The sequence below is a fragment of the Camarhynchus parvulus genome, chromosome 1 (assembly GCF_901933205.1).
Source record: "Camarhynchus parvulus chromosome 1, STF_HiC, whole genome shotgun sequence".
Taxonomy (NCBI): Eukaryota; Metazoa; Chordata; class Aves; order Passeriformes; family Thraupidae; genus Camarhynchus; species Camarhynchus parvulus.
Window position 1 is genome coordinate 40,254,481 of NC_044571.1, and position 27,593 is coordinate 40,282,073.

General features: G+C 38.2%; 1 protein-coding gene across 1 annotated transcript in view; it reads right to left on the bottom strand.

Moving 5' to 3' along the window:
- Nucleotides 1-2,783: 2,783 nt before the first annotated feature.
- IPO5 (importin 5) overlaps nucleotides 2,784-27,593 on the bottom strand; it is a 45,175-nt gene continuing 20,365 nt past the window's right edge. Inside the window, exons 10-26 of the mRNA XM_030960113.1 lie at nucleotides 24,850-24,956; nucleotides 22,385-22,509; nucleotides 22,188-22,277; nucleotides 21,923-22,096; nucleotides 21,477-21,695; nucleotides 20,935-21,018; nucleotides 20,089-20,221; nucleotides 19,877-19,998; nucleotides 19,264-19,360; nucleotides 18,618-18,790; nucleotides 18,079-18,190; nucleotides 17,411-17,466; nucleotides 14,137-14,259; nucleotides 13,355-13,574; nucleotides 10,332-10,560; nucleotides 8,690-8,831; nucleotides 2,784-6,110 (exon numbers count right to left, since the gene is read on the bottom strand). Coding sequence (XP_030815973.1) covers nucleotides 6,024-6,110; nucleotides 8,690-8,831; nucleotides 10,332-10,560; nucleotides 13,355-13,574; nucleotides 14,137-14,259; nucleotides 17,411-17,466; nucleotides 18,079-18,190; nucleotides 18,618-18,790; nucleotides 19,264-19,360; nucleotides 19,877-19,998; nucleotides 20,089-20,221; nucleotides 20,935-21,018; nucleotides 21,477-21,695; nucleotides 21,923-22,096; nucleotides 22,188-22,277; nucleotides 22,385-22,509; nucleotides 24,850-24,956 — 2,293 coding nt within the window. The 3' untranslated portion in view covers nucleotides 2,784-6,023. The remainder of the gene's footprint in view (nucleotides 6,111-8,689; nucleotides 8,832-10,331; nucleotides 10,561-13,354; nucleotides 13,575-14,136; nucleotides 14,260-17,410; nucleotides 17,467-18,078; nucleotides 18,191-18,617; nucleotides 18,791-19,263; nucleotides 19,361-19,876; nucleotides 19,999-20,088; nucleotides 20,222-20,934; nucleotides 21,019-21,476; nucleotides 21,696-21,922; nucleotides 22,097-22,187; nucleotides 22,278-22,384; nucleotides 22,510-24,849; nucleotides 24,957-27,593) is intronic.

Consider the following 27,593-nt stretch of genomic DNA (forward strand, 5'->3'; position numbering starts at 1 on the left):
GGCTAAACCTGTACTGATTCAACACTTCACTTTCTCTTTGTTTTCTTTCATCTCCACCTACTGGCCAGAAGCAGCTTTAGCTGGAGCACAAAACTGCTGAAACACAACCACTGCATCCACACACTTCACACTAACTATTGACAAAAACTGGCAGTTTGGGAGGGGTTGGTGTTTCTTTTGGTTTGTTTTCCAGGGATACCAACTCTCTAAACAGACAAAACTTCACAGTAAAACATTTCTCTTGGCATTTTATTCTCAGGTATTTAAAAATGGTGATGTTGCATAGTTTAGATCGACTAATATAGGCAAGGTTAGCTTTCCTGATTCAATATCCTGTGTTACATTATTTCTCACTGATCTGAATCCAAATGTGAATTTTATTCCAAGGTTTTTTTTGGTTGAAAGATTAGCATTGTTTTTTAAGACAGTATATGAATTGAATATTAAATCTTTTAATTAATTTATAGCAAATCTTATCACCATCAGACACAAGATAGTTATTATCTCTGTGCAGTTATTAAGGAACAGCATTTTGTTAACAGCACATATTACATGAAAAATTGTACTTCAGATATATTTCAAATAAAACTTTCTGATGCCTCAAAGGAAAAAAAGCAGCCACACATATAGTAGAGAAATGATAAGTTGAAGAAATAACTTCTTTTTTGCTTCTTGCCCACCATCAGAAGACACTGGCCATCTGCAGTAGGTAGCAAGCAGTGGTAATAGTGTTGGCTAAATGAGAGACAAGTAACAATCTTCAGAGCAAAACTGACTGAAGTTAAACTTGTAATTCCCATCAGCCACCATTAAGTTGGGAATATTTCACTATATATTTCTGGATAGTGGTCCCTTGAGGAAATTCTGCTGACATGTACCCTCCCCATTCTTCTGGAAGAAAATTCCATTCCATCAATGAGTACAGTTCATCTGGTGCCTCAGGGTAGCTTTGAACCTCTTCTGCTGGCAAAAACATACAAAAACCCCTCAAAAAGCCAAACAACAAAACAAACAAACAAACAAACCCACAAAAAATAACCAAAACAAAAAAAGAAAAGCCCAAAACAAACCCTGAACAAAACCAACAAACCTCCTTAAGTAAGTAAAATTTCACTACACTTAACTATCTGCATCTAGTGTTACATCAGCACAAGTTATTCTTAAGCCTACAGTGGTAACAATACTAAACTCAAAAGACATTCTGATTTCATGGTTTAGCAGCTACAAAAATTCCCTGCACCTTAACTCAAGTCATGGGCAGCCTTTGGAACGATAAAGCAAAATCATGAAAGTCTAAACTGGCTTGTACCTCCTAGGTCCTACCTTTCCTTCCTGAAAATGTGCAGAAAGTTTATCACTGCTCTGAACCAGAATGATAGGAAATGATCTGTTGCAGAAGTTGTTGAAACTGTCTCCCCAGAGCAGAAACTGCAATTCCTTATCTCCTAAGCAAAGAAATGAATTTCACACTAACTGCAGCCTTGCAGGATGCCCTGGTTCCAGCTAGGGTAGCATAAATATCTTCCAGTAGCTGTTACAGTGCTGTGTTTTGGATTTGGAATGCAAATGCTGTTGATAACACACTGATGTTTTGGTTTTTGCCAGGTTTTGTTTATCCTAAGTCAAGGACTTGTTTCCCCCTCTCTGTCTCATGCTCTGCCAATGAGGAGGAACACAAAAGAAACTGGGAGGGACCATATCTGGGACAGGTGACCCAAATGAACCAAAGGGACATTCCACACCACAGAATGCCATGCCCAGTGTATAAACTGGGGGGTTACCTGGAAGGGTGGCTGATCTGGGTTTAGGAAGGTGGGTCTGGAATCACCCCGTGGGTAGTGAGCAATTGCACTGAGCATCCTTTGTTTGCTCATCAGGAGGAGATATCCCAGGCTGCCACTCCCACGCTGACTTCCTAAATAGGCTCAGAAGAGCTGAGAGGTGACGTGGCTTCTCTGCCACGTAACTAAAAAGATCAGATTTAATTCAGTGAGCAAAATCTGTGAACTTGTGTGAAATGTAAAGACCAAACATTCAGGCCTCGTGGGTGTGAGGAACAAGATATTACCTTTGAAAACCAAATACTCTGATACACAAAAGTGGTTGAAAACTCCAGAGACAAACTCAGATTTCAACTGGAATAACTATACTGTGGCTGAGGTTAGCATTTAATATTCGAAGATAGGAAACACAGCTTTCATGTTCTGAGTATGCCTCCATTCCTCACTTCTCTTTTGCTTCAGAGAAGATGCTGTAGAAGCCTTTTCCTGAACAAATCCCATGACTTCTATTCAATATTGAGCCCATACCTCCAAGTCTCAACAGAGGTTACGCTGTCCTGAGAGATGTTCTTCCTTGAAGCAACACAAACATCTTCCTGATAACCAACAGGGGAAAGGACCTGTACTAGACAGACACTTAGATCCTGTTTATTGCTTCTTGGAAGACAACAAATACATTTCTTAAAATTTAAGGTACCATCGAGCCCCATAAAAGGAAGTAGCATTTTCTAAGTTAGCAAAGGAAAAGCAAACCAAATGACTGAATAGCAAAGGATAAGGCTCCTCCACAAAGTTGCCCAACAACATATTTCAAAGCTGTGCAAACACATGGCAAGTACTTGACTTTTGTATTATTTTTAATAACACCCTCATTGTATTTTGAAGACTCAGTGTATGTGTGCACCCCTACAGATACCACTAAGGGAAAACAAAGCTCCAGTTCAAGAGCCTGAGGCAGCTGCATAGCCAATACAGACAAGCATACACAGAGTCAATAGGAAATTCACCTTCCTTAGTTCTTTATTTAATCAAAAATTCCAACTGTGCAACACGTCTTACTCTCATGCATGTACTTCATACATGAGACTGACAGATCTAGATGTGTAGAGAACAGACAACATTTGGCATAACAACAACTGTTCTATGCTGGGGAATACCAGCCCTTGCACTCAGCAACACTTTGAAACCTCTGCAGGGAAAAAAGCAATGACAGAATACCTCAGCAGTACACAAACCCCATGTTGTAAGCATGAAGGCTACAAGTCACTTTCTTACATAGATTTGGCACAGATTCTCTGGGGGATCTTGTAGACAAAGCCAGGTAAAGGAGACTTGACATTCATCTGCATTATTATCTGTCATGACCAACCTAGAGCTGCAAACACAAAGCAAGTAGCTTCACCTTCAGAACAGTAAGAACGGGTGAGGGTTTAGATGGAAACTCACCCAACACTTCAGGGAGGTGAGCTACTTTTTAAAGCAGTGCTCATGAATGCTAGTTACTCTCACATGCTTATTAAACAGGCAAATGGAACTTCAGGCCTGGAACACCTGCATGGTGTTCTCTAGTTGTGCTTTTGTTACTGAGTGCAACTTGGAGCACTTTTGTGTGGATGTCCAGTGTGGATTTGGTACCTCTTTGTTCAGGCAGTGAAACACTGCTATTGTTTGCAGTGCTCTTCACGCCACACTAGGTACATCTCTCAACCCCATGCAACAGCTGAGCAGCTTGTTAAAGCAAGATTGGAGTTATATCCAGGAAAAATGGTTGAATCAAAACTACCTTTCCCATATCAGTACCACAGTTTAAGATTACTTTGGTTCCTTCATAAAGATGTCACTTTAGTTTTAAAATAGATAGTTGCAGCTAAAGCTACTGTTCTGCTACTATACTTTCTTTGGGCAACAGTACTTAAGTGCAATGAGGAACAGGAACAGTTGACTGCTTAAAAATTCCGTATTAAGGAACCAGAAAAGCCAATATAAGTGATCCAGACAGCTTTTAAATATGGAAAGGGAGCATAGTTTTTAAAGCTTGAGCAAATTGAGAAAATGCCACAGAAGCTTTTGGATTAACCCTGACAAGTTCAGTGGGGACAGGCAAGAAGAGATCTCCAGGCAGTACCCAGAACCAACCTACCTGTCAGGCTGACAGTGATTCACTCAGTGCCCTTTGCTTTGATCAAACGATTAACAGGGTAAAAGCAACTGCACAAGATGCTCTGTGCTGGCTCTAGCACACAGAGCAGCCCCATCTCCTGGTTCTATTTGTTCTCAGTTACTTTGACTAAAAGGAAAGCAAGAGGATTACAGCTGGTCCATTAGGAGAGCAATTCAAATGCTGCTTATGTTACAGAGAGCCAAAGCTGACACTGTTTCTGGGAAATGCCAAATGTGCTACGATTCTCACCACACAGTCCAAAGAAAGGGGAAAAAAATCTAAGCTTTAAGATCTGAGAAAAAGTACAAAAAGTTTGCTGCAGGGCAAAATTTACATGTTTTAGACTGAGGGGAAATTGAAATAACAAATACCTAAAAAACAAACCCCACAAAGAAGAAAGATGATGGATAGAGTATAGCAAAATTGTTATTGTTAGGACCAGTGCTTGAGATAATTGACATGACTTACTAGTTCTCTCACAGCACTGGTATCCAATCCTTAGCATTCATCTTCCAGATGCATGAATGCTTGAATTTCTGTAAATAAGAGATTACCAATATTGAACAAAATGAAAACTGGAACAGCACTTTGTTGCACTATTTCAGCTGCCTCTAAACAAACTACATTGTCAAGTTCTATGGTTAAGGCAGTTTGTCTCACAAACCTTTGGGTATAATAGTTCTGGGCTGGTTTTGGTACGCCTCATTCTTTATCTTCTTTTCTCAAACACTTTCAAAGGCAAAACTAAGTTTATTCTTTAGTATGAGAGGCATTTATTACATGTAAAGTTCTACCTTTTCTTATTATAAAGGAAGAAAACTTACACTCTCTTTGCAAAAAGATCTGTTTCAAGAGACAATTGAGATCTACTCGAAGAACACTTCAGTAAGAACTTAAGTTTTTAAAGATCAATGCATATATTAACAGCTTTGAAGTAACAGAGTGGGAAAACCTCACTCATCTTTGTTAGAAATCAGGTAATCTATGCCTATGTTTGCTGGTAGATGATATATTGCTCTCAAAGTACCAGAAAAGACCTGAGAAGGGTTTTTTGATTCTTTCAGGTCAGGCTGTCAACTGCATGATTGCTTTAAATGAAACACAGGCTACTACAACAGCTTTGCTGCCTACCAGATCACGTCGCACATTTGCAGCTGGTACAACACTACATTTTATAAGTTAAGAAATGCAACTGCATCTGAACATGAAAAACATTTTAAAGTCAAGATATGTGTATTTACTGTCACACAAGGAATGCCATTAAGTTTCCATTCTACACACTCAGGTGAAAAATTTGTTAAAAAGTCAAGAAACAAAAAAGCATAAAATCTGTATTAGGCAACAATATACAAAGTTTCATATATAAAATCGTGACTTGTATAGTTTGTTATTCTCATCTTTTCACAAGAGAAAATTAAAAGAACCACACATCACTGAACTTCTACACAAGCTTCTTGTGTTTCAATGTCATTTATTGAGGAGTGAATGAGATACTGTCAGACATGCCAAAGAGACTTCACATTCAAGGGCTGGAAGCTGAACAGCTTTCCTCATTGAGTCACTGTACAAGTTGTTTTTGGGAATCGAAAGTGCGATCAATGAGGTCTTCATGCTCGATGTTTGTCTTCAGTTTTTCATCTTTTCATCTACTACCTTGTGGGGCAGAAGGACACTTTCTACCCTATAAAGACTCACACTCCAATTCATACAATTAACACTAGATGTAGAGAAACGTTTATCTGTTATAACGTACATCTACTGCTGAAGGTCTTATGTCTAATGAGAAAATTCAACTTGTTTCCCTTTCACCATCGTATGGATGGCTGATACCGTTAGAAAAATACTCTTCAGTGCTATTGTAGGGTTTACAGGAAACTTCTTTCATGTTGTGGGATAGAAACCAATTTAAACGCCGTTCTGAAAGAATGCTTCTTCCTGCTGCCACTGCCTGGAGGTTGCAGAAGAATGGCCTACACGCACTACAGTTCTGGTTTTACTCAGAAAAGAAACAAAAGAAACCTAAACAATAGGGTAAACGTTTATTTGGAGTTAGTTTTCTTGCAGATGATAATTAAGGCCCTTCAAGCAGAGTTCAGGAGCTCCTGTATGGCTGCCTGTTGATCTGCATTGAGCTGTGATATGCATTCTGTCCACAGTCCTCCGGATGTCTAGAAAAAAAATGAGAAGTGGTCTTTATGCAGGCTGAAAGTGTCCAAGGCACATCCTAAACTTTGCTATGTTTACAAAGCTCAACATTCACTCAGCTTATTCCTGTAATTTACATGCCAAAGAGACTGAAATCTTCAGTGATACACAGTGCTACACAGGTTCACCTTGAGATGCTCCAAAAGGCTGAACAGCAGCAGAGTAATAGATTTGGGACTCCTGGGAACTCTCTGTAACGACTGTGTTGTTAACTGTGTGGGTTAACAAATGGCACTCATGTCAACCACAGCCTAAACCATTTGATTGTTCTGCACTGAAGTTAAAAGACCAATGTTCAGGCAAAACAGCTGAATCATGCCGCTTCGACATGAGTGTTTTGGGCACTGGTGCAGCAGTAACACACTCAGAGCTTCAAGGTGAGCTCTGGGATTACAGCATGATGTGCTACATGAGGGTGTGCAAAATTCTGCTGCCAACATAGGGAGTGGCTCTGTAGTGAAAGGAAAGGTCAATTACTTCCCAGAGAGAACTGCACAGCATCTTTCTGGGTAAATGTAAACCCTTCATCTGTGCTACCATAGCCCTCAGCTGAAACATTAGCTTTTAAAGTCACCATCAGTAAGGACTGTTCTAATTCAGCACCAGAAAGTGCTGAATATTAACCAAGATTGAGGAAAAAGTATTCACTTATCAGTAGAAACTGGAAGCAATTGGCACCCTGCTTTCTTTAGGATAATGACAGGGAAAAAAATTCTAGGTGACTGATTTTAGGTCTTTAGATTGGCTTTTGCAATAACTGTATAATTTAAGTAATTTTTAAAAAAAAGTTTAATTTGCATTTTTATATTTTACATTCAGTTCTATTATAATGCCCTTTTCTCAAAATTTAAAAAGTTTAAAAAATATAAAAATTGATTAAAAAATTTCAAAAATAAATGCTCTCAAATGTAAGTTTGTGGGTTTAGTTCTAAATACCATTAGGCATTTTAGACTCTTAATGTATGATGAAATATTGCAGAATTAAATGCACTCTTCCAGCATTTCTGATGCATATTTAAATTGATACTTTACACTGAAATATTTCTGGCCTGACAATACCTCAGCAATTCCAATAATGACCATGTTGATCATGTTAGACACTGGCAGTGAAACAGCTTACTAAGATCATTAAAGAAAAAAGTCTCCTGGAATCTGGGAAGCAGGAGCTTGTTAGCAACTCCACAACCTTGAAAATTCCAATCATAGTATAAGACTCTTACAGTCAGTAAGAGTATAAAAGTCTTACAGCTTTACTAAAGTCAAAATGCTATGTGTGAAGAGAAATAGGATTGGTAACACTGTGCTAAAATTGTATTTTTTAAAAGACATGACTTTTAAGATTTTGTTTTTCTCCTCGGTCCAAATGTAAATCATTTAGCCAATGCTGATCTCATAGCCACCTCATATTAAAGTTTCTATCAATCCTGGACAGACTCAAACATTGTTGTAAACAACTAATCTATACATGTATGCGCCACTGTAGTGTTAAAAAAAAACAAGCCTTGATGATTTGAGGTAAAGTGAACAAATGCATTAGGTAAACCCTAATACAAAGGTGAATTCCTAGACTTTGAGAACTAACAGGAAGGATTTGTATCTGTCAGGCAGAATATAGAGCAGTGACTTACACTAGTTTCACTTTGAAACTTGCTCAATTTCCTTCTCTTTATGCCTTCAGAATTTTAACAACTTTTCCTACCAGACAGAATGGATCTCTCAGGCTGACATACTCATACAGGTGAATCGGTTCCAATATCAAGTGTTCCTAAAATTCTTCAACCTGAATTTTGCCAAAGCAGGTCAGGTAGAAAGCCAATAATTGAAGATCAGCTGCATAAAATCCTCCGTGCTTTTTTATGAGCGAGATGCTTGCCAGGCACCTTTCTCTCATTGGTACTACATCCACCCAACAACATTTGGCCCTGGAGCAGATCTGCACTATGAACACTATCACTTACAGCACTGTAGAGAAGCACTGTTTAAGTACCTGGACATTCCCATCATTATTAAGTGACTCATTATGGCATAAAGGATGTGAACCTTACAGCAGTTCCCCAAGCTAGGGAAAACATCAAACAGCCACCTATATTTGCACAGGATTGAAAAGGGCAGTAGTAAAATAACTTGTGGTTTGCACTTGTTCTCTAACAAAGAACCCAAGCTGCTGCCGTACTAGAAAGTCACCACAGGATGCTTACAAGAACCACATCTTGGACCAAATCCTGCAGTACAGTTCACTGATAAAAGGACATGCAGATTTCTCTCCAGATTCTAATTTCTGACTCAGAAAAAAACCCCACAAAAACTAATACTGGCTCACATATTAACCATCTCGCTGCATGAAAATTAGTTACAGTTATTTTATTCAAGTGCAAATGTCACAAAGTTTTATCATTAATCATTCAAGGGGCATCGAAGGATTTCCAAGATCACTGGTTGAATCATTAAGGAGATAAGGTTCTCAAAACTGGCTTAACAGTTTAGCTCCTTCTGCAAGCAGACTCTAAATGCTCCTTTTCTATTTAAGCAAGCATTTATTTACCTGCACTTGGCGGACAACGTTAGCCAGCCGCTTGGTGCATGGATCTTCGTGTTTGATAGCTTCGTGGATTTCACCATCCGCAATTATCCCCAGTATTCTGGGAAGGTTGGAATTATTGGGACCCAGGACAATTGGGTTATTGCTGTTACAAAAGATAAATTGCAAAGGAATTAATGTTTACCTAAAATAATGTAAACACTTTACACATAAGTGAAGTGATTTTGAATGATCTTATTCTGAAGCTGCTTATTTAGGTTTAAGTTTCACACAGCTGAATAAGTATGCACAGCTTTGTTGCCTGCTGACAGCATGTTCCCCCTTCTGTTAATATTTAACCAGCTGATTCTTTACTCAGCCTAAGCTTTATCAGGAAGAAGTTCTGAACTTTACAGAATGGCTGAGTTCCATGCAGATGGAACTGTAAATAGTGTGACAGAAATACCCTGCTTAAAAGGACTTGTTCCTCTCTCTGTGCCTCCCAGGACGTTGTGTTACTGGCGTCAGGAATGCCGGTAACTTCAGCTCTCTGCCAGCACTCTCCATGACACAGCAAGCAGGCAGTTCTGCTCCCTCTTTCCCAGCCAAATGCTGGAGTGGAGGAGTATTAGCAATCAGGAATCTATGTGGAACACATGATCTACTTCCAGCCCTGCCACCTACCATTGCTGGAATGCAGAGGCTGTGAATGTAGGACTGGCAGAGCTCCAGAGAAGCAGGTAGCCAGGCTGAGCCACCTGCACACATGCGGGTACAGAAGTGAGCTGGTACTGCAATTCTCAATTTCTATGTTCCTGTTCACATGCACCTGGCAGCATTATTATGGTGTCTCTCATCTGTATCTCACTGCTCTATAATCAGTCTAGGGACCTCAGTTGATATTTTGAGACTCTGCCTTAATAAAGCACCCAGAGATACAAGGCATTCACAAAAAGAAAAGACTGTAAGAAATCTAAGTTATTTCCCTTATATTTTTCTCCTAAGATGTAATACAGTGCCAGCCAGAATGTGCTTACTACATAACACCTCAGAGGCTATGTTTTTTCACTCATTTATGAAGTGCATCACACTAGAATAACTGTTTACTTTTTTTCTTTCATTTTACCTACAGGAGGGAGCACAAACCCAAAGAATAAAGTGTGAGATAAGACGCTTTCAATGATAGCTGAAATAATTATTAAGGGAGATAGCACTGTACAATGAATTTTTCGATATTATTTCTCTGCTTTAGACTTTGTTGGAAAGCAAAAGGGTGCAAAACTACTTAAAAGAAGGCTGCAAGAACATGTGTGCTGCTTCTAAGAGAAAAGACCTGATCAGTTACTGGTTCTGACATGTAAGCAGAGTACCAAAAAGTTTTCCTGAAATTTTCTGTAAAAGTTTTCTGCAGATCCTTTGTCATTATGGATATATAAAGCAGCCAGGACTTTTTTTCCAGCCATACAGACACTATTTAGGACAAGAACAGTAACTGTTTAAAAAAGCAGAAATAACATCAGGGAAGGCTCAGTTCTGACATTTCTAATTATCTTTTCTAAACCAAATGTAGATTAACCTCATAGTTTCTCAGTTTTGGAAAAAGAGGGCAAGGAAAGAGCATGCAAACAGGCTTACTTTCTGCATTAGTGTGAAGACTTTGCCTTACCTCTCAAGTAAGTCACACAGATAATTGAAAGTATGAACAGCTTCTTCTTTGTCTTCATGAAGTGGAAGCCATGATAACCAGTGTGGAAGGACTTCTTCAACATTTATACAGTCAGGCTTGAACTTCATTATCTTTCCTATTGCTGAAATGCAGTTTTCTGTTGCATTGACATTCTCTTTGGCTTTGGCATCTGGTGACTGAATGACTCTCACCAGCAATGGAAGTGCCTCTAATTGTTAAAAACACAAGAATAAAGTTTAACTGCACAATCAAGCTATACTTTATTATTATCATCACACATCTGTATATAAAAATATGTATGGATGTACACATACACACCTCTCACCACTACAAGGTGCCCTAGGAATAGGTCATAGGAGTAATCTCACCTGGTGAATCAACTTGGCATAGTTTAGATCATAAAAATCAAGGAAAGGAAATGTCTTTCAATGGAAGAAACATGCCAGTTTTCTTCCTAGGTTAATAGCAATTATATTTTTTTAAACAGTCATGTGGGTAACTACACACACCCTTCTAATAGAACAATAATGTCACATTTTTAGCTACTAGTGTACATGCAGGCTTCCAAGCACACTACATGCAAGCAGGAACAATTGTCCTTGTGTTCTTCTGCTAAAAATAGAATACTAAAACTGTGAAATTCTCTATCAGCACAGTAAGCAGGTTATGGAATTGTACACTTCAAAATAACTCTAATTACTGAGGAAGAGTAAGATCTCTCACTTCTGAATTTTGATGAATAAGTAGAAGCTTTGCAGTTAAAGAATGCACAATCCATTTTCTATATGCATTAGATTTTTGAAGAATTAAGCAGCTATGGAAAAGCTGTTAAACATTAGAGAACTACAGAAACATCAGACCTGCTAGCTTATGTATACTGAATGCAGGATAATGATGCTGGACTATTCTCCACAGCAGAGTTTGTTTCAGAGAGGTCTATAATGTCCAGGACAACTGAGCCTGCATTTTATACCTCAGGTTTTCATGGCTGCTGAAGCTAAATCTCATCTGCATCCCACTCACTAATACTAATGAATGACTCTGTAGGTATGTGTGTCCTTGCAACTGTAAAATTAGGAGAGCATCAAAATGAATCAACATAATTTTCTCCCTACAGCCTACCAGACAAGTTTACATCTTGTCAATAAAACAGATGCATTCTCACATAGATACTGTGTTAGATAAACCTTAAAAAAGCCTTTTGACAATGGAAGACCCATCTTCTACAATGTTAAGCTTTTCTCCAAGGACGGACTGCTCTGGCATCTGGCACCACCCAGTTTTGAGGCCACTAATTTGATTTAGGAAGAAATCCATGCAGTTGATTGATACAATTTTCACAGAGAACACCTAATCATATTATTCCACCAATATAACAGAAGCAACCTTGCCAGTTGCATCAATTGTAACCTTGTATCCCTGTCGAGAAAGTTACTTGTTTTGCTGTAGTTTTCCCTTCCATCCTATTTCTTTGCCCTTTACAAAATCTGGTTTTCGTGATGTTTGTTTCATCAGGTAACTCACATGACATTTACAATTTACATTTACATTACATTTGCTATATTCTTGGACTTTTTTACTGACTGCCAAAAATGCTTATATCAATACTTCTGTTTTTTCTGAAGAGTATTTATATACTCTTTAAACTTGCAAAAGAACAATATGCCAGTGCTATATACCAACCAGTAAAGAAAATAAATTACAAATAAAAGCCCACAGACATGATGTTTTTCAGAGATATACCAAAACCTGTGGGGTAGATAATGTCTCATGACATGGATTTGTTTCTAATCACAGCATATCTTCATCCATTAAAATAAATCACAAAGTTCTTTCATGTATGCACAAAGGGATTTAGAATACTTTTGAGGTGTCTGCTAATAAACTGTATGCTGTAAAGCTGAAAGTTTATTTTATCCAAAATTCAACTTAAGGAGAAGTCAGGCGTCTGGGCATAATCAAGGATTATTTGTCCAAGTAGAAAGAGAAGGATCAAAGATTTTACAAAGTTTAAGTGGCGTAAGATAAAGTGTAATTAGGGAAAAATGAAATTAGACTTCAACAGATGCTAAAAAGCTCAAAAAATTTCAAAATCAGAACTGTCTAGACAATTCTAAATTTTCATGCTCTTAATGATTCATAGCAAGGCATCCCACACTGCTTTTCCTTTTCTTTTTAAAAAGACACCTTATCCTGATTGTTATCATGTAACAGTTATATTAACAATGAAAATTACAACCCTGATTGATGTAGGCAAGACTTGTGTCAATTCCTATCAGATGATTCTTATTTTCTTAATTCAGCTTTCAATTAATATTCATGCAAAATACATATTTTAAATATATACTTAGATGACTATATATTTTCTTTTAAAAAAAAGGAAAAAACCTTTCATAAGGGGTGCTACTTAGTGCGCAAAATTAACTTTGGTGACTGGCAAGAAGAGTGCGAGCAGACAATAATTTCTTTACATTTAAGATGAATTTGAAGTTTCAGAGAAATTTGAAACATTCAGAAAGACAGCAGACAAAGTGTTTCTGATAAGTACTGTCATACTCATTTCACTTCTTCACAGAAATCAGGCTCCTTTTTATACAATCAGAAAGTAGAGAGCCACACAAGTCGTATTCCAGGCTATTCCTTAATATATGTCTCTTGTGTAGTTTTTCCAGACATCCAAAGGCTTTTGCATTAATATGTAACCACATCAATATTACTAGAAAGCATCTATGAGACAGCTGTGTACCAAAAAGATGGTTTTTATGAAATTAACATTTGCATGCCAGATCATATTTTAAAAAAGAATATGTAAATCGAGTTTGCTAAGCAGTTAGTGCTGCAACAGGAATGCTACTAAGCAGAACAACAATAAAAGCCTGAGGAACTCAGGTACTTTATCACTCAATCACCAGTCTATGACACAGGTAGTAGTGGCAATCTCTTGCCCTGCACACCCAAAGGTGAGCCATTTCCATTTGTCCCCCCAGCCCCAGCCCCAGTACCTGGGCAGACGGGCCGGTAGCTGTCCCCGCCGAACTGCGCTATCACTCCCACTCCGTAGGCAGCCGCCTGCCGCACCTCGGGGCTGCTGTCACACACCGCCTCCAGCATGGGCCGCAGGAAGTACTCGGCGTACTTGAAGGAGGAGGGGCTGCAGTGCTCCACCACATCGTCAAAAATGCACAGCCCCCACTGCCGGTCCGGCCACGGCCGATGCGGGCACTGCGGCACAAACAGCCAACAGCTCAGACACCCTGAATTCTCGTACAGCCAATGAAACAGTCACAGGAACGGTGGTCTAATACTTTTGTTAAAATCTTCACGGGTTAAATTCAATCCTAAAACCATGTAATTTGCAGTAGTGATCTTTCCAGCAACACCATAAACAAAACAAAATCCAGGTGTTCATCTTTGCACCTCTGTTTCACACTCCATTACATGTATCAGTCTCAATTTTTCCCCACGAGTCTGCAACACTTATTTGTCCCTCCTCTTGGAATCCATTTTTGAGACACTAGACAGTCTCAAGGAAATTAAATTTCTGAAAACAGTTGTGTGTGTCAGTGATCCGGAGTCTTGCAACACAGATTTTAAGTAGCACAGCAGCGACCCTGCTCAGAAAGCACAGGGTAACAACTTCATCCTTGATCTAGAACAAACCTATTTTGTAAAAGAGTAATTGCTACATTCTCTCTACCAAGCTCTCTAAGACTTCAGCATGAAAGGCATAGTAATGCATCAGAGAAATAACTACATTGAAATTAAAGGAAAACAAGGTACTTACAATTAGGTTGACAATTAGTGGAAGTAACCTTTCAAACCATGGCAGTACCTTCTCCTTGTAACTACTGAATATTGAGTGCAAAATATCCGACACTTTAGTCAAAATATAAACATCACTGTCATCCTGAAAGGAAAAGGATACAATTCACATGAAGATTAACAATCTTTAACAGAGTGGAAGTCACATGAAGTGCTAAGTGTCTAAACTAAAGTTGATTTATGACTTTTTTGGTAAAACTTTTTTTTAAAAGTTCACTAATTTTCAATTCTTTGTCTAATTGCAGAATGATAGAAAAACAAAATGGTTGGGGTTGGAAGGAGTCTTAAAAATCATCTAGTTCCAAACCCTCTGCCATGTGCAGGGACACATCCCACCAGGCAGGGACACTTCCCACTAGAGCAGGTTGCTCAGAGCTCCATCCAACCTGGCCCTGATTGTTCCCAGGAATGGGGCATCCACATCCTTCTCTAGGGAACCTGTTCCAGTATCTTGAGGGACATCACTTGTTACTGTCATGTCGATACTGAGGCACTGAATTGAACTTTTTTAACATGGCCATTCAGTCAATTCCTTATCTGCTGAATTAATCAAATACAGATCCCCTCAAATTAGTGACAAGGATGTTGTGTGGGACCCTCTTAAAGGCCTCGCAGAAGTCAAGACAGATGACATCAGTTGCTCCTTAGTCCATCAACACAGTCACTCCATCACAGAACCCACTAAATTAATCAGGCATGGTATGCATTTTGGAAGCTGTATCAGCTGTCTCTAATCACCTCCCTGTCTTCCACTGCTGCCAGGGAGATGTGTTCAGATTGTAGTGGGCATACAGTGAGACTGACTGACTGCTAGTTCCAGGAGTGCTCCTTTTCACCCTTCTTAAAAATGTAAGTTGATTGCTAGAACTCAGTTGCCTAGGACTTGCAGGTTTGTTTCAGGGACAGAAAAATCAGATCAAGACAAAACCGTCTTGTGCAAATTTGCTGCTTCAATGGGTTCCCCTTACAGAAGGCAAAAGGCCTTTTTCCTCTTCTGTACCTTACAGATACCCTAAGAAGCTTTTGTGGAAAAGGAAATAGATAACTGCCTTTGTGATAAAAGACTGCGGCAAAAATATAACAAATATTATTTCCTCCTCTTGTTCAAATTTTTCACCTTGCCCAGTTAATACATCAAACTGGTCAAATAAAGAGCCTTACCTCAGAGATATCAATTCAAGTTATATCTACAGGTGAGGATTATTCCCTGAACACACTTACGCTGGGAAAACTCTTAACTTTCTTTTACAGCAACTTCTGTTTTACAGTATGGTCCCTTTAACCAGTTTATACTTTAACAGGCAGGGAAAACAGTACAGCTAGTTTCTGATCCCTAGTGATCTTCACCTTTCTCACCTTCTGGTGACAAACTAGTAACTACTCCTTGTGCAACAGGCAGCTCCCACCAACTGGATATTCAAACCCTTCCTAGCAAGCCAATTTCTGCATCATCAAGGCACAGCTCAAGCAGGAACCCTGGAACATGCACACAATGACATTAAGAGGTAGAGAACTGCTCCAGCACACCACAAGGTCCACCTAGCCTGGTACTGCCTGCTGACCAACAGCTGATAACAGATGCTTGGGGAAGAGAGTGTAACACTTGCTTGGTGTACACCTTCTGCTCTCGACCAAATCAGTCATTTTGTTACTGCTGAAGTGAGGGCTGGATCTGAAACTACTGTTTGAACTCTCATGACTTCTGTGCTTCTTATATTTCTGCTGCTTTGAGGTAAGGGCTACATAAAACATACTCTGAGACCAAAGGTGTATATCCAAAAGTTACTAATTTGTTAATTCTGTCCATATGGCAAGTGATGTCCTCATCCCACACCTCCTTTCACAGGGTAATCAGGCAAGTCTTTCTCCAGACTTTACAGAACAATCAGCAAACATTAGAACATTTTTAAAATTGCCTTGCAACTCTGTTGCAGAATAGGGACTTAGCTTTTCCGAAACTGCTGCCTGCTTGCATTTTTTCTCAGTACAGAGTGACACCCAGAAAATAAAAGGGTCTTGAAGGCAACAAAAATATATCCTCTTGAATGCTGGCCTAATTCTAAAAAGCCTAAAAAGGGGGTCAAGAACCACACTGTTATTTAAGACAGTATTTACATATGGGTATGATTTCTGGAGCCTGCATACAGGTTAAACTCATGTGATCAAGCTTCACACCTGCATTGTGCAGCAAAAAAAATTCTTAGTTCTTAAATTTACTGAGCATCCTTTGTCTCATGTTATAAGCAGCAGCAGTCATTCATTATTACTCTCTCTCCATACTAATAATGATTTAATAAAATTATTGTATCTCTTCTACAATCACCTCCACTTTAAACTATTAACTCACTTTGGTACCCTAGTGTGTAAGCAGTTAAGTAGTCACTTCGGTATTCTCTCATAAGCAAACACATGATGGCAGCTGTTCATCCTGCTGTCCTTTTCTGGTTTTGGGCTATTCTTTTTGAGACAGGCTCCTGTCATGACACACCAGATGTCTTAGGATCAGAGGTATAGAGGCCCAAGGTTAAGAGCCACCCAGCTTGCAAGGCTCAAAGAAAAAGCAAGTCAGCAAGGCTAGACCTAAGGGACGACCTCACTGCAGTCTACAACTTCCTCACTGGGGCAAGAGGAGGGGCAGGCGTAGATTTCTTCTCTTTGGTGACCAGCAACAGGACCAAAAGGAATGGCCTTAAGTTGCGTCAGGAAAGGTTGTGGTTGGGTATTAGAAAAAGGTTCTTCCCCCTGAGGGTGGCTGGGCACTGGAACAGGCTCCCCGGATAAGTGGTCACAGCACCAGCTTGACAGAGCACAAGAAGTATTTGGACAATGCTCTCAGGCACATGGTGTGACTCTTGGGATGCCCTGTGACAGGCAGGAGTGGAGTCAATGATCATTGAGGGTCCCTTCCAACTCAGCTTATTCTGTAATTAAGTGGTCTGCTGTCAAATCTGTATCAGTGTTAATGCCATCCAAGAATTGTTTGAGCAGATGAAGAAAATAAAAAGTTATATCTTGAACTTACTTCAGCACATCAGACAAGGAAACCTTTCATATTTTCTAATACACAAATGTAGTGTGACCCATTTCTTACTGTTTCGAAGGACTGTGGTAACAAGATTCTTCTATGAAGAAATAATTCTAAGGATGCATTATGCCCTAAATGAGTCAAAGGCATATTTTTGCAGTATTTCCATCCTGGTGCTTGTAGAGCAGAAAAATTCTTCAAACTAACTTACTTCATCTTGTAATGACTCTTCAACTTGCTCATCATAGTCTTCATCTTGTCTTTTCACTAAATTAAAAGAAAAAAATTAAACCACTGCCTTTCTGTAAGTGCATAAGAAGCCTGTGAAAGGGAAAAATTATGCAGAAACAAATTTAGAAAACAGGAAACAGTAGCTGAAGATGCAACAGGAATTCTCCATTTTTAAGAAGCTTCAAGAAGCTTCAAAAAACTTTCACAGAAAAGGAAGAAGTACAGGATAGTCCAGTTTAAGAATGTGTAAAAATGCACATAAAATGGAAACAAACACACCAACTTGTCCACAAAGACAAGACAAGAAAAGTGCTTAGAAACAATAAACTACTATTGCTTTGAGAAAACTGCAGACTTCAGATGAAAAAAATCCATGGAAATGGTAACACCACAGATGTGCACTGTCTTTCAAGTAAATCTGTTCATTAACTTCTGATTAAAGTACAGTATTGCTGAAAATGATGCCATCTTAATCCTCCCAGAGCTTACAAACACAACTCATGGATTCTGTTGGTTCACAGTCCAATTACTTTATGTAAATATACAAATCAATGAAATCAAAACATTTTTTTTGTGTTCAGAAATAATTAGAAATTCTGCTTTAAAGAACAGCCACATCCCATGTTAACAGGATTTGTGTTAACTTACCCTGTCTTAATTCTTGATTTTTAAAGTGCTCTTCTAGTTTTTCTTTCAGTATTCCTCCAAGTTCTTCAAAGTGTTCATTGTTAAGGCATCCATCTCCCATTACCTCAATGCACTTGTGAAACAAAACAACCAGTTTTTCAGCTTTAAAATTTAACATGAGCAGTCTTAATAAAATCTAAGCACACAAAGAATATTAATACATGCTCTGGATCACTAGCAGGAATAATATTAGAAGAACAGTCATACTGTATTCAACGCTCAAATTATACAAGTAAGGCACAGTACCACTACATTTCATACCCATAATTTCGGCTGCTCATGGTTACAATGAAAAAAAATTGGTAACTGTTTTATTCTTGCAAAAAAAAAAAAAACCAAACAACTTTTTCCATCAGCTGTAACAACATTTATAGTCACAACAAATTTCCTGTAGAGGAAACCTTGCATTTATTCGAGCCATTTAAAGGAACACCAAACATGCCCCTTCTTATTTTAAAAAGCTACAAACAGTAACACCATGAAACTTGTAAGAATGTTACCTTTGCAAAAGAATGCATTATTTCTGAGAGGACATCAGACTCTGGCTCTGTCCCAATGGCTTTGATGAGAGCATCACACATGAAGTGCCACATCTGTGTGAGGTACTCAGGCCCACGAACCCTGGCACATTCAAGCAGGAGGGGCATGGACTCTGCAGCTGCCACTCGGACACGTGCCATTGTTAAGGAAATACAGCAATCAACACCAACAAAGTGCTAAGAATTTAAGATCCCACCACCATAATGAAGTTCTTGGTTTTCTACCTGAAACTCATTTCATTACAATCCATGTACTCGATTTCTTAATTATATATAGATTAAATCACAGGAAAATTACACTGCCTGCTCTGTAGAAGTGGTTTCAAGCCTGTTTCAGGCCATGACAGAAAAGCTGTTCAAGTTGCCTTCTGCTTTGTTACACAAACATCGCTTTTTCTACTGATTGCTTATTTAAAAAGAAACTAGGGGGAAAAGTAGGAACACATTACCTAAAATAGGGTGTGTAAATGAACATTCCCTGAAACCATTTCTGCTATAAAGTCACAGACTATTTTAACACTAACACTTTCAATTCATTTAGGAAAACAGCAAGCACAATCTTGATTCTAAGTTTCCATTTTCACAGTGGTATTTGTTAATAGGATATCATCATGGAAATAGAATTTCAACAATGGAACCATCAGCTTTACAACTTGCTCCGTGTATTCCACAAATCCTTCTTTTAGCTCTTTTGCATAGCAAACCTGAAAAATAGAGCACAGATATGCCTCTTTTAAGGGATGATACTTATATTTTTCAATTATGTAAAGGTGAGAGGGAGATTGTTAAAAGTTCAAGGTTTTTTTTAGTTTATTTTAAAAACATGTAATAATCCATTTCCCTTCCCCTCAACTGTGGTAATTTGAGAAACCCTGATAGCAGCATCAGTTCTAACTCTTAGGGCATGCAAGTATTTTTCAAACCAAATTCCAAAACAGCAATATTTGCAAAAAGGAACTACTTTTTAACATATCCAATTCCTTAAGTTTTGCTAACAAAGGAAAACCATCTGTTCATTTAAAAAATTTTAACCTCCTAACTAAACAAACTATTTTTAATCAAGTAACCCACATGCAACTAAGTGTCTGCAGTCAAACTAAGCAGTGTCACCCAAAACACTCTTTCACGTGAGACAAAAAAGAGTATTTTGGTTACAGATTTTGGCTCCAGACTTGACTGATCAGAAACACATAGATCACCAAAACCATTTTATTACTCACCAGCATTTGGCATGCAGTTGCTTTTTCTTCAAGGCCTGCAGTTTTAATTCCAAAACTCTGCTGATCACCTATGCTTACAAATTCCCAACCATCATCATCGCTCATGTTCTCCATATCTTGTGCTGTTATACAGAAGAAAGGAAAAATAATCTAAAAGTGCTACAAAATAATTTATTTCAGTATACTTTTCAAGCAAAACATCTTAAGCTTACTGTCTAAAAGAGCAACTTCAGGTTTAATGGATGCAGTCTTCATTAAAGGTCCCATGACAACAGGAAGGTACTGCTGAAATTCCTTTCCAAGTATTTTACACATTCTGGCCCATGCAGAGATCATGTAAGAAATCTAGAAAAGAGAAGGCAGAATTTTCATGTCCCACATTTTATTTTAATGCATACTTAAAAGGAAGGAATAAAGGAAATGCATTACACAATAGGACTTTTGAAAAGAATTTGTCAGCAGTCCATAAAGCTTATTTCAAAGAGAACTAATCCAATATGCAATCCACATAAAAATGCATCATCAAAAGACATCCCAAGTCTAGCAAAACCTTGACAGCACCTCCAATCAAAGGTGCTATACATGTAAAAATGTGACAATATAAGATTCACGATTACATTGCAAGTGCCTGTTCTAAAAAATAATATTTTTCTGAAATATTTCCCAGATTTAAACAATACTACCAAGCCACATTCCTGAAAATGGTAAAATAGAGCAAAAAGTAAAAAAGGGTGCAGTACTATGTTTTTAGAGGAGTATTTGTTTTCAAATATACAAGTTAAAATAGCTCTCTGCTTATTAGAACAGCTGCTTAACAAGTCTTGTTGATCTATTTATAAGAAAGTGACAGCAAGCTCAAATTTCTTCTGCAAATATAGGTCCTGGAAGTCTCATTTCCTAACCACACTTCTGTGAAAGATTCTAGGGCCATCTCAATGTCAAGTTTTGTAACACAGGCTGGACAACTAGCCTGAAAGGCCACAGAAGGGGCAGAAACATCATGTATACAAGGAATGTTTTTAATACCAACGAGCTGTAAAGACACAATTTCAACATACCTGTGGATCATCATCTTCTAGATCACTGAAGTCTGTTTGTGTCTTTAATAATAGCTGCATAACATCTGATGCATCCTGCATAAACTAGATACAGGAAACAAGTATGTTTTTAAAGGCAAATTAAGATGCTACTTCTCAGAGACTTAAATGCTCACAAACTTTTTGAGGCATCCACATACAAAACTACGCTCCCTTTGAACTGCATACATTTTGCCCCTGACAGTGCCTAAATGTGATGCCATGTCATTTTTCTTAAAGCAAAAAAAAAAAAAAAAAAATCAACTCAAAGGAAGAAAAAATTCTTGCTTTCAACATTTTTCAATGTGACAAGAATTACTTAAGCTACAAAAAGATTCTATTGCAAATTTGTGAACCTAAGCAGCAACACAATCACCTCAGAAATGGAAAAAAAGACAAGCACAGAAATCTGCAACAATACAGCTGTATATTTAACAAGTGCTTGTATTAATTCAGTGCTAATACCACAAAAAATAAAGGCATTAAAAAGTGTATTTAGACCATTATATAAAATCTAAGCTTACCTTTTCTTTGCCAACAGCAAGACCAATTAGACTTATGCATTCAATGGTCTTTCCTCGTAAAAGCCTTAATTCCTTCTGAACAGCATTTTCAACAATGTGTTTTAAGGAGGGCATAAATAAATCATAGTAAGGAACAAACTTCTCCTCCACTGTATCTGCAACTGATGCAATTGAAGTCACAACTTGCTCCAGAACTAGCTTAGTGCCTTTCTGTATCAACTTGGAAAGAAGAAGAATAAAGTGTTATATTTTAAAAGCACACATTTTACTTAGAAGCATGCCAAATGTGAAAATCTGCTTTTGCACATATGCTAATTCTTGTCAGTTTAGACCAGCAGCAGCAGATATGTGTACTGGCTCATTTCTGAGGTCTTAGTTCAGCTATACTTATTCTGCTTATGTGACAAGGTTACCCTCCATCAAACAATTTGTTCAGTGTATTATACCTCTTGCAATTTTATCACCATAATGGAATGAAGATGCTTCACTAGATTATCCAAATATGGAATAAGCAGTGACTTGGGACAATCTTCAGTGAAGTTTATGAGTGCTGCAGCTGCATGGGCTTGAACACGCTGGCTGCCTTGATCCTCCATGGTTTGTAGAAGAGCTCCTATCACCTGGAAAAGAAATACTCCTTTTTCAGACAAAGTTTCTGAAGGGGACATAATTTTACCACTTTTTCCCCCCTACTACTACTCTACTACTTGCCTTTTCATGAAATTTCTTTTGAAACCCGGGTGCAAAGTCAGTTGCCATTTGTCCAACAGCGTTACAAGCGGCGTATCTTACTCTGGGATGCTGAAAAAGTATTTCCCTCAAACAGTTAACAAGCAGCCATAACAAGCAGTTATCTTTAATTTTCAGAAACGAAAACATTTTGAAATAACTACTAGAACAATACTCACAGGATCCTGAAGGAATAGCAAAACGAAATTAACTATTTCATTTAAAATTCCCTCCATCTGTTGGTGGCAACCTTCTCCAATGGCAGAGAGTGCCATCAAGCCAGCATGCCTGTACTTCCAGTCAGCTATAGAAGAGTAAAAATGAAGTGTTACTCATTTTGAGAACTACCAAGAACCACAAAGATGAATCACCTTATCTTTGCAGGGGCTAGGGGACACAGGAGGAGGCAGAGTGAAGAATAGGAGATGGAAGGGAAGTTAATGCATCTACTTGATTTGTTAAATACTTTTCTGTTTTCCTCATACATACTTCCAGAGATGCACAAAAAATTGAGTGTCTAATCCAGGCCAAATCCAGACCTAGAAAAAAGAATTCTTAACTGCTGATACAAGTACATACATAGTACTAATACCTGGAAACTGCATTTTTAATTAAATGAGCTGACCAGGCAAACATCAGGACAGTATTTTTAGTATTTTTATTTCTCTCCCCCATCTTTTTTCTGTTTTAGTATCATCAGAAGAGCCCATACCTTCCTCAAGAAAAAGGTCTAATGACTCAAACAGTATCTGAATTTAAAACAAATAAATTATTTCTGTTAAACTTTCCAGCAGTCTTCTCAAGGCTGTAGGAACAGCAATATTCCACGATGTAAACTTTCCCCACCTCCAAGTCATATTAGCTTATTCTCAGAGTAGTGGGTACTGTTGAACCTAATCTTTCATGCCCCTCTTTCTTTTTTTTTTTTTTTTTTTAAGCAACATGTGATAAACTCCAATTTCTTTTATTTCTTTTTTACAAAAATCTTTCTCTGTGCTAAAAATCATTGGGATTACAGAAGAGAAAACCAAAGGAATAAACAGGTTTACCAAATGACCTGTGAGAAAGGCATGTTACAGAACTTATCTCCCAAAATAGTGCAATATTTCATTATTGCTAATAACACATTATATTCCTGTTATGAAGAACATCACAGTTCAGAGCAGCAGAATCCTAACACTCAAGCTTCTGTCTGACCAGGATGCAATGAAGTATCATCTTGACAGAAGGCACAACAGAAAAGCAGCAGATTATTTTGTGCTATTTCAGTTCATTAGATGTTCCTAGTTAAGCCTACACCTCATGACTCCCACTGCATTACTGTTAGCATGTATTCCAAACTTGAAATTAATGAATCTACAAAATGAAATACAATCTTCTTTGGACCATCTGGCCACCCAATCAAAACTCCAAAGCACTAAATTATTATTTCAATAAAAAATTGTAAGAAAGAGAGGATAGGAGAAGGAAAAGTTTGACTTCTGAGAGTATTTTAATCTAAGTGTCTTCATCTTTCCTCCGTCCTTACCACTGAGAGCTTCCAATCCAAACAACATCTGCATTTCTCTTTTCCAAAGAGTAGTAATGGTTATGGACAGCTCTGACCCACAAGAAAACAAGCATCTGGCATGAATTGCATGACCTCCCCTTAATATGAGTCAGGTCTTCAGTGATTATTAGGCTCCACACTTCTCTGAATGTACTACAAAATTAGCTAGCTGCTAGCCTAGAAGCTACCAACACTGAATCAAGGCTAGCTCATTTCATTAATAAAACTTTGTTTACAGGAAAAAACTTTAATTCCAAGCAGACTTCGTAGGTGTTCACACACAGCAGGTGCTACCTTGAGTAGCCCTCTGTTCCATACCCAAAATGCTAACAACTTTTTCTGGACTGGGTTTTAAATCAAGAAGGCCAGTACCCACAACTTCTGTGTTATCTTCTACTCCAAAGGCTCAAATCACAGGTCAAGTAAAAGTGCATGAAAGCAATGCAAAGTATTTTTTTGTTACATTGGCTGAGCAGACATTACAGGTATTTCAAGAGGAAAAGAAGCATACAAAACCAATAAGAATATATAGAAAGACCTCATGAAACAAGTATTAAAATCAGCATACCAAATAGACAGCCTGCCAATGACCTCAGTCCATCAAATTCCAGGGGGAAAAAACCAACAAGTTTTCCTCTACAAATTGTAATGTATTAAAATTTCACTTAAATGCAGCGCTTCTGAAGAAGCAAAAACACTGAGCTACAGAAAAACAGGTGGCACTTTAGACAAACTTAAAGTACTGTGAGGGTCTGTTTAGAGTTTTAAAGAGAATATTCTGAAATAGAAAAAACCCAACTCTTCCCTTATTTTTATGTAATTCCCAGTGTTTAAAAAATATTTTATGACATCTCTGTTCAGCTGTCCATGTACCAGAAAAAGTGTTGTAATGCACTCTATGTAAGTTTATTAAATCGGTCTAAGAGAAAGTATAAACTTTCAAGTTCACAGCATTTACAGTTTTTACTGCTGACATCAAAAGTGGAAAAGTATAATAACATATCAAGTAGCTAAACAAAAAGACTTAAGAGGTATTGAAGTTCCTGGAAAGCACAGAACTGTTAAAAAACAATAAAAGAAAATGCAGTTACTTACGATTTTGAAGCATTTGCATAATATGTTCTTTAATCATTGGCAAAACAAGTTTCCCTCCAAGGCCACATGCCATCCTGTCCAGTGCACTCTCACCAGCCACTGCATTGCTAAATATTGATTACACAAATATCAGTGGTTTGAGATCTACAATAAAACAAGCAGTCCAACAGAGAACTCTTCCCAGCAGTTCTAGTCTTCAAAATTTGCCATCTGAAAACACGGGCCTCTTTAGGTAAACAAACCATATCCACATCTAAAAACACACACACCAGTCACAAAATAGTTATTTACTATTCACTGAAACATTTGTTATCTGCAGGCCACTGATTAAGTCTACTACCAAAGAAACTCGAGTCTTACTAGCACTAGGTCCAAAAGTACAGACTGAACTTCACAGCAGTTACAGACACCCAGAAAGCTGAAACTAAATTTGCAATGAATGAAGCAATAATATTGGCCATCGTTTTTTTGTCACAAGAACATAAACCAGTTCAGACTTGCTATGAATCAGGTGAACCAGCAGAATTCAAACTTTGGCACACAAGAGTCCTTTCTTGGATGGCTGTACTCAGTAGCACGGTCTCTTGTCAATGACTTGGCGAGAAAACATCTAGTCCAGGTGAGGAATTTGTGACTCTTGGCCAGTTACAGAAGTTAGAATAGCCCAACATTATCTATGCAAAGTGATTTGTTTCACCCAATGGAATTATTCTCTACAAAAAAGCAAGAAAGTTTCCAGGACACAGATAACTACTGTTACAGTCTGGATATGGCTGGGAGTGTGGTAACTCAAGGTTATTACAGTCCATCCTGGACACCCATGATGATGAAAAAGCTGAGTAATGGTTCACAAAGGGATCAATCTCCCCCTTCTTTACGGTTTCAATCAGTTGGGCCAGAAACAGTCTTCAAATTATTATGCTTGAATCCCCAAGTCTCATTACAAACCACAAATAATCTAGAAACTCACATGTTGTGAACAAAGGTGATTGTGAAAAGATACTGACAGCATTGTGTTTCTTCTTCAGACTGGTCATGTTCAAATAAACAGACACATCACCAGCAGGACAATGGAGCATGGGCACACAGGGTTAAACTGGAGCAAACTCACTGAAGTTAACAGAAGCTTTCATCTGAAATTCCACTCCTTGCTCCTTCTTCCCACCATTAATTCACACATTCAGTTTTAAGAAATAAAGACAGTTTATCTCAGAAAAATGACCCCACATCTCCCTCTAATCTTTGCAAGGCTTTTGCCAAGAAAAGAGGAAGTCAGATTAATCTTTTCCTCCTTTAGAATTTCACTCCTTTATGAAGCTGGAGCAACAAAAAACCGGAAATGCTAAAGTATTCCCTGCTGCTTTTGTGTGGGCTGACTCATATCCCCATTCATCAGATCCGAACACACCCTAACTAGGGCGAAGCCCAATGATCATTAGCCTGTTCCCGGGTCTGCACAAAATTTCAGTCCTCTTAGGAAGCTACAAAGACTCAAACACCAGGAGACATTAGCATGCACATCAGCCACTGAGCTCTCCACAAAGGTGAGCTTCAATGGTGGGAAGCACATAGCAGCACCAGGAGTGACCCTGCTAAAAGAAAAACTGCCCTCACACACAGGATCACCAGAGACCAGCTCATGTGCAGTAGTTTGTGTCTAAGCCTCAAGCTCTCCTATTACTTTGAGGGCCAAAGGAGCTCCTTCAGGCTAAGGCTGTTGAGCATAGCTTGTTTTCTGATCTGTGCTCACTCTACTTGTGACTTCTAACTAAGAAAAGGAAAATTTTCATTACAAAATCCATAGGCAGCTAAGCTGTATTTAGAAGAACAAAGTTACTCAGCTGACAATAAAAAGAAAATGACATGCCTGAAGTGCATGATTCAGCATACTCACTAAACTGCTTAAAGCAAGCCATCTGAATAAATTTCCACATCCTGAAAGGCTTGATAAGGATATGAACTTCAATATTCTACTCCCCCTTGAAATTTTATTCACTGAAAAGATTCAAATACTTAACAAACCTGAATGTAGTGGTGGTGTCTGACACCTGTATAGCAAAATTTCAGCACTCAGGAAACAGGTTAAAAGGGTATGGTCTACTATGTGAGGGAGAGAAGAAAGGACAGCTCACTTTCAATTTCATAATCAAAGAGAACTAAAAAGATTATTTCAAGTAAGGCAAAGATTAAATGGATTATTCCATAAATTCCTATGCATCAGTTCTACAGGTGTCTTTACATGCCTGCTATCTATTAGAAGTTGCTTTACAGCTCAGGGTAAATGAACATCTCCTCTATTGTCTATTGTCCTATGAAGATCTCTAAGTGTCCTGAGATAAATTGTCTCAAAACACTAATTACATCTGAGTCTGGATGAACCAGGTATGTCAAAGAAGTGTCTAGACTGGTAAATGAACATCCATGTCTTTATACAAGTGTGGAGATAGTTACCTCCTACACCTATTTCTGCTTTCTTTACTTCACTCTAACAGTAGCTGGACAAGAGTGAACGTAACAGGATGCTGTATGCAAACCACTATTTTAGTAAAAAGTTGGAGCAAGCTACAAAGCATGTAGGAATAAGCAAATCCAAATGACTGGACATCTTTAGATCTTTCTTGCCTAACACACAACAAGATAAGCTATTGCTAGCCATACCAAGGGATGTAAAATAATAGCAAAATTGTAGTATTTTTGGACTAGGTGAAATCCAACAAGGAATTCTGCCATGCATGATGGCATCA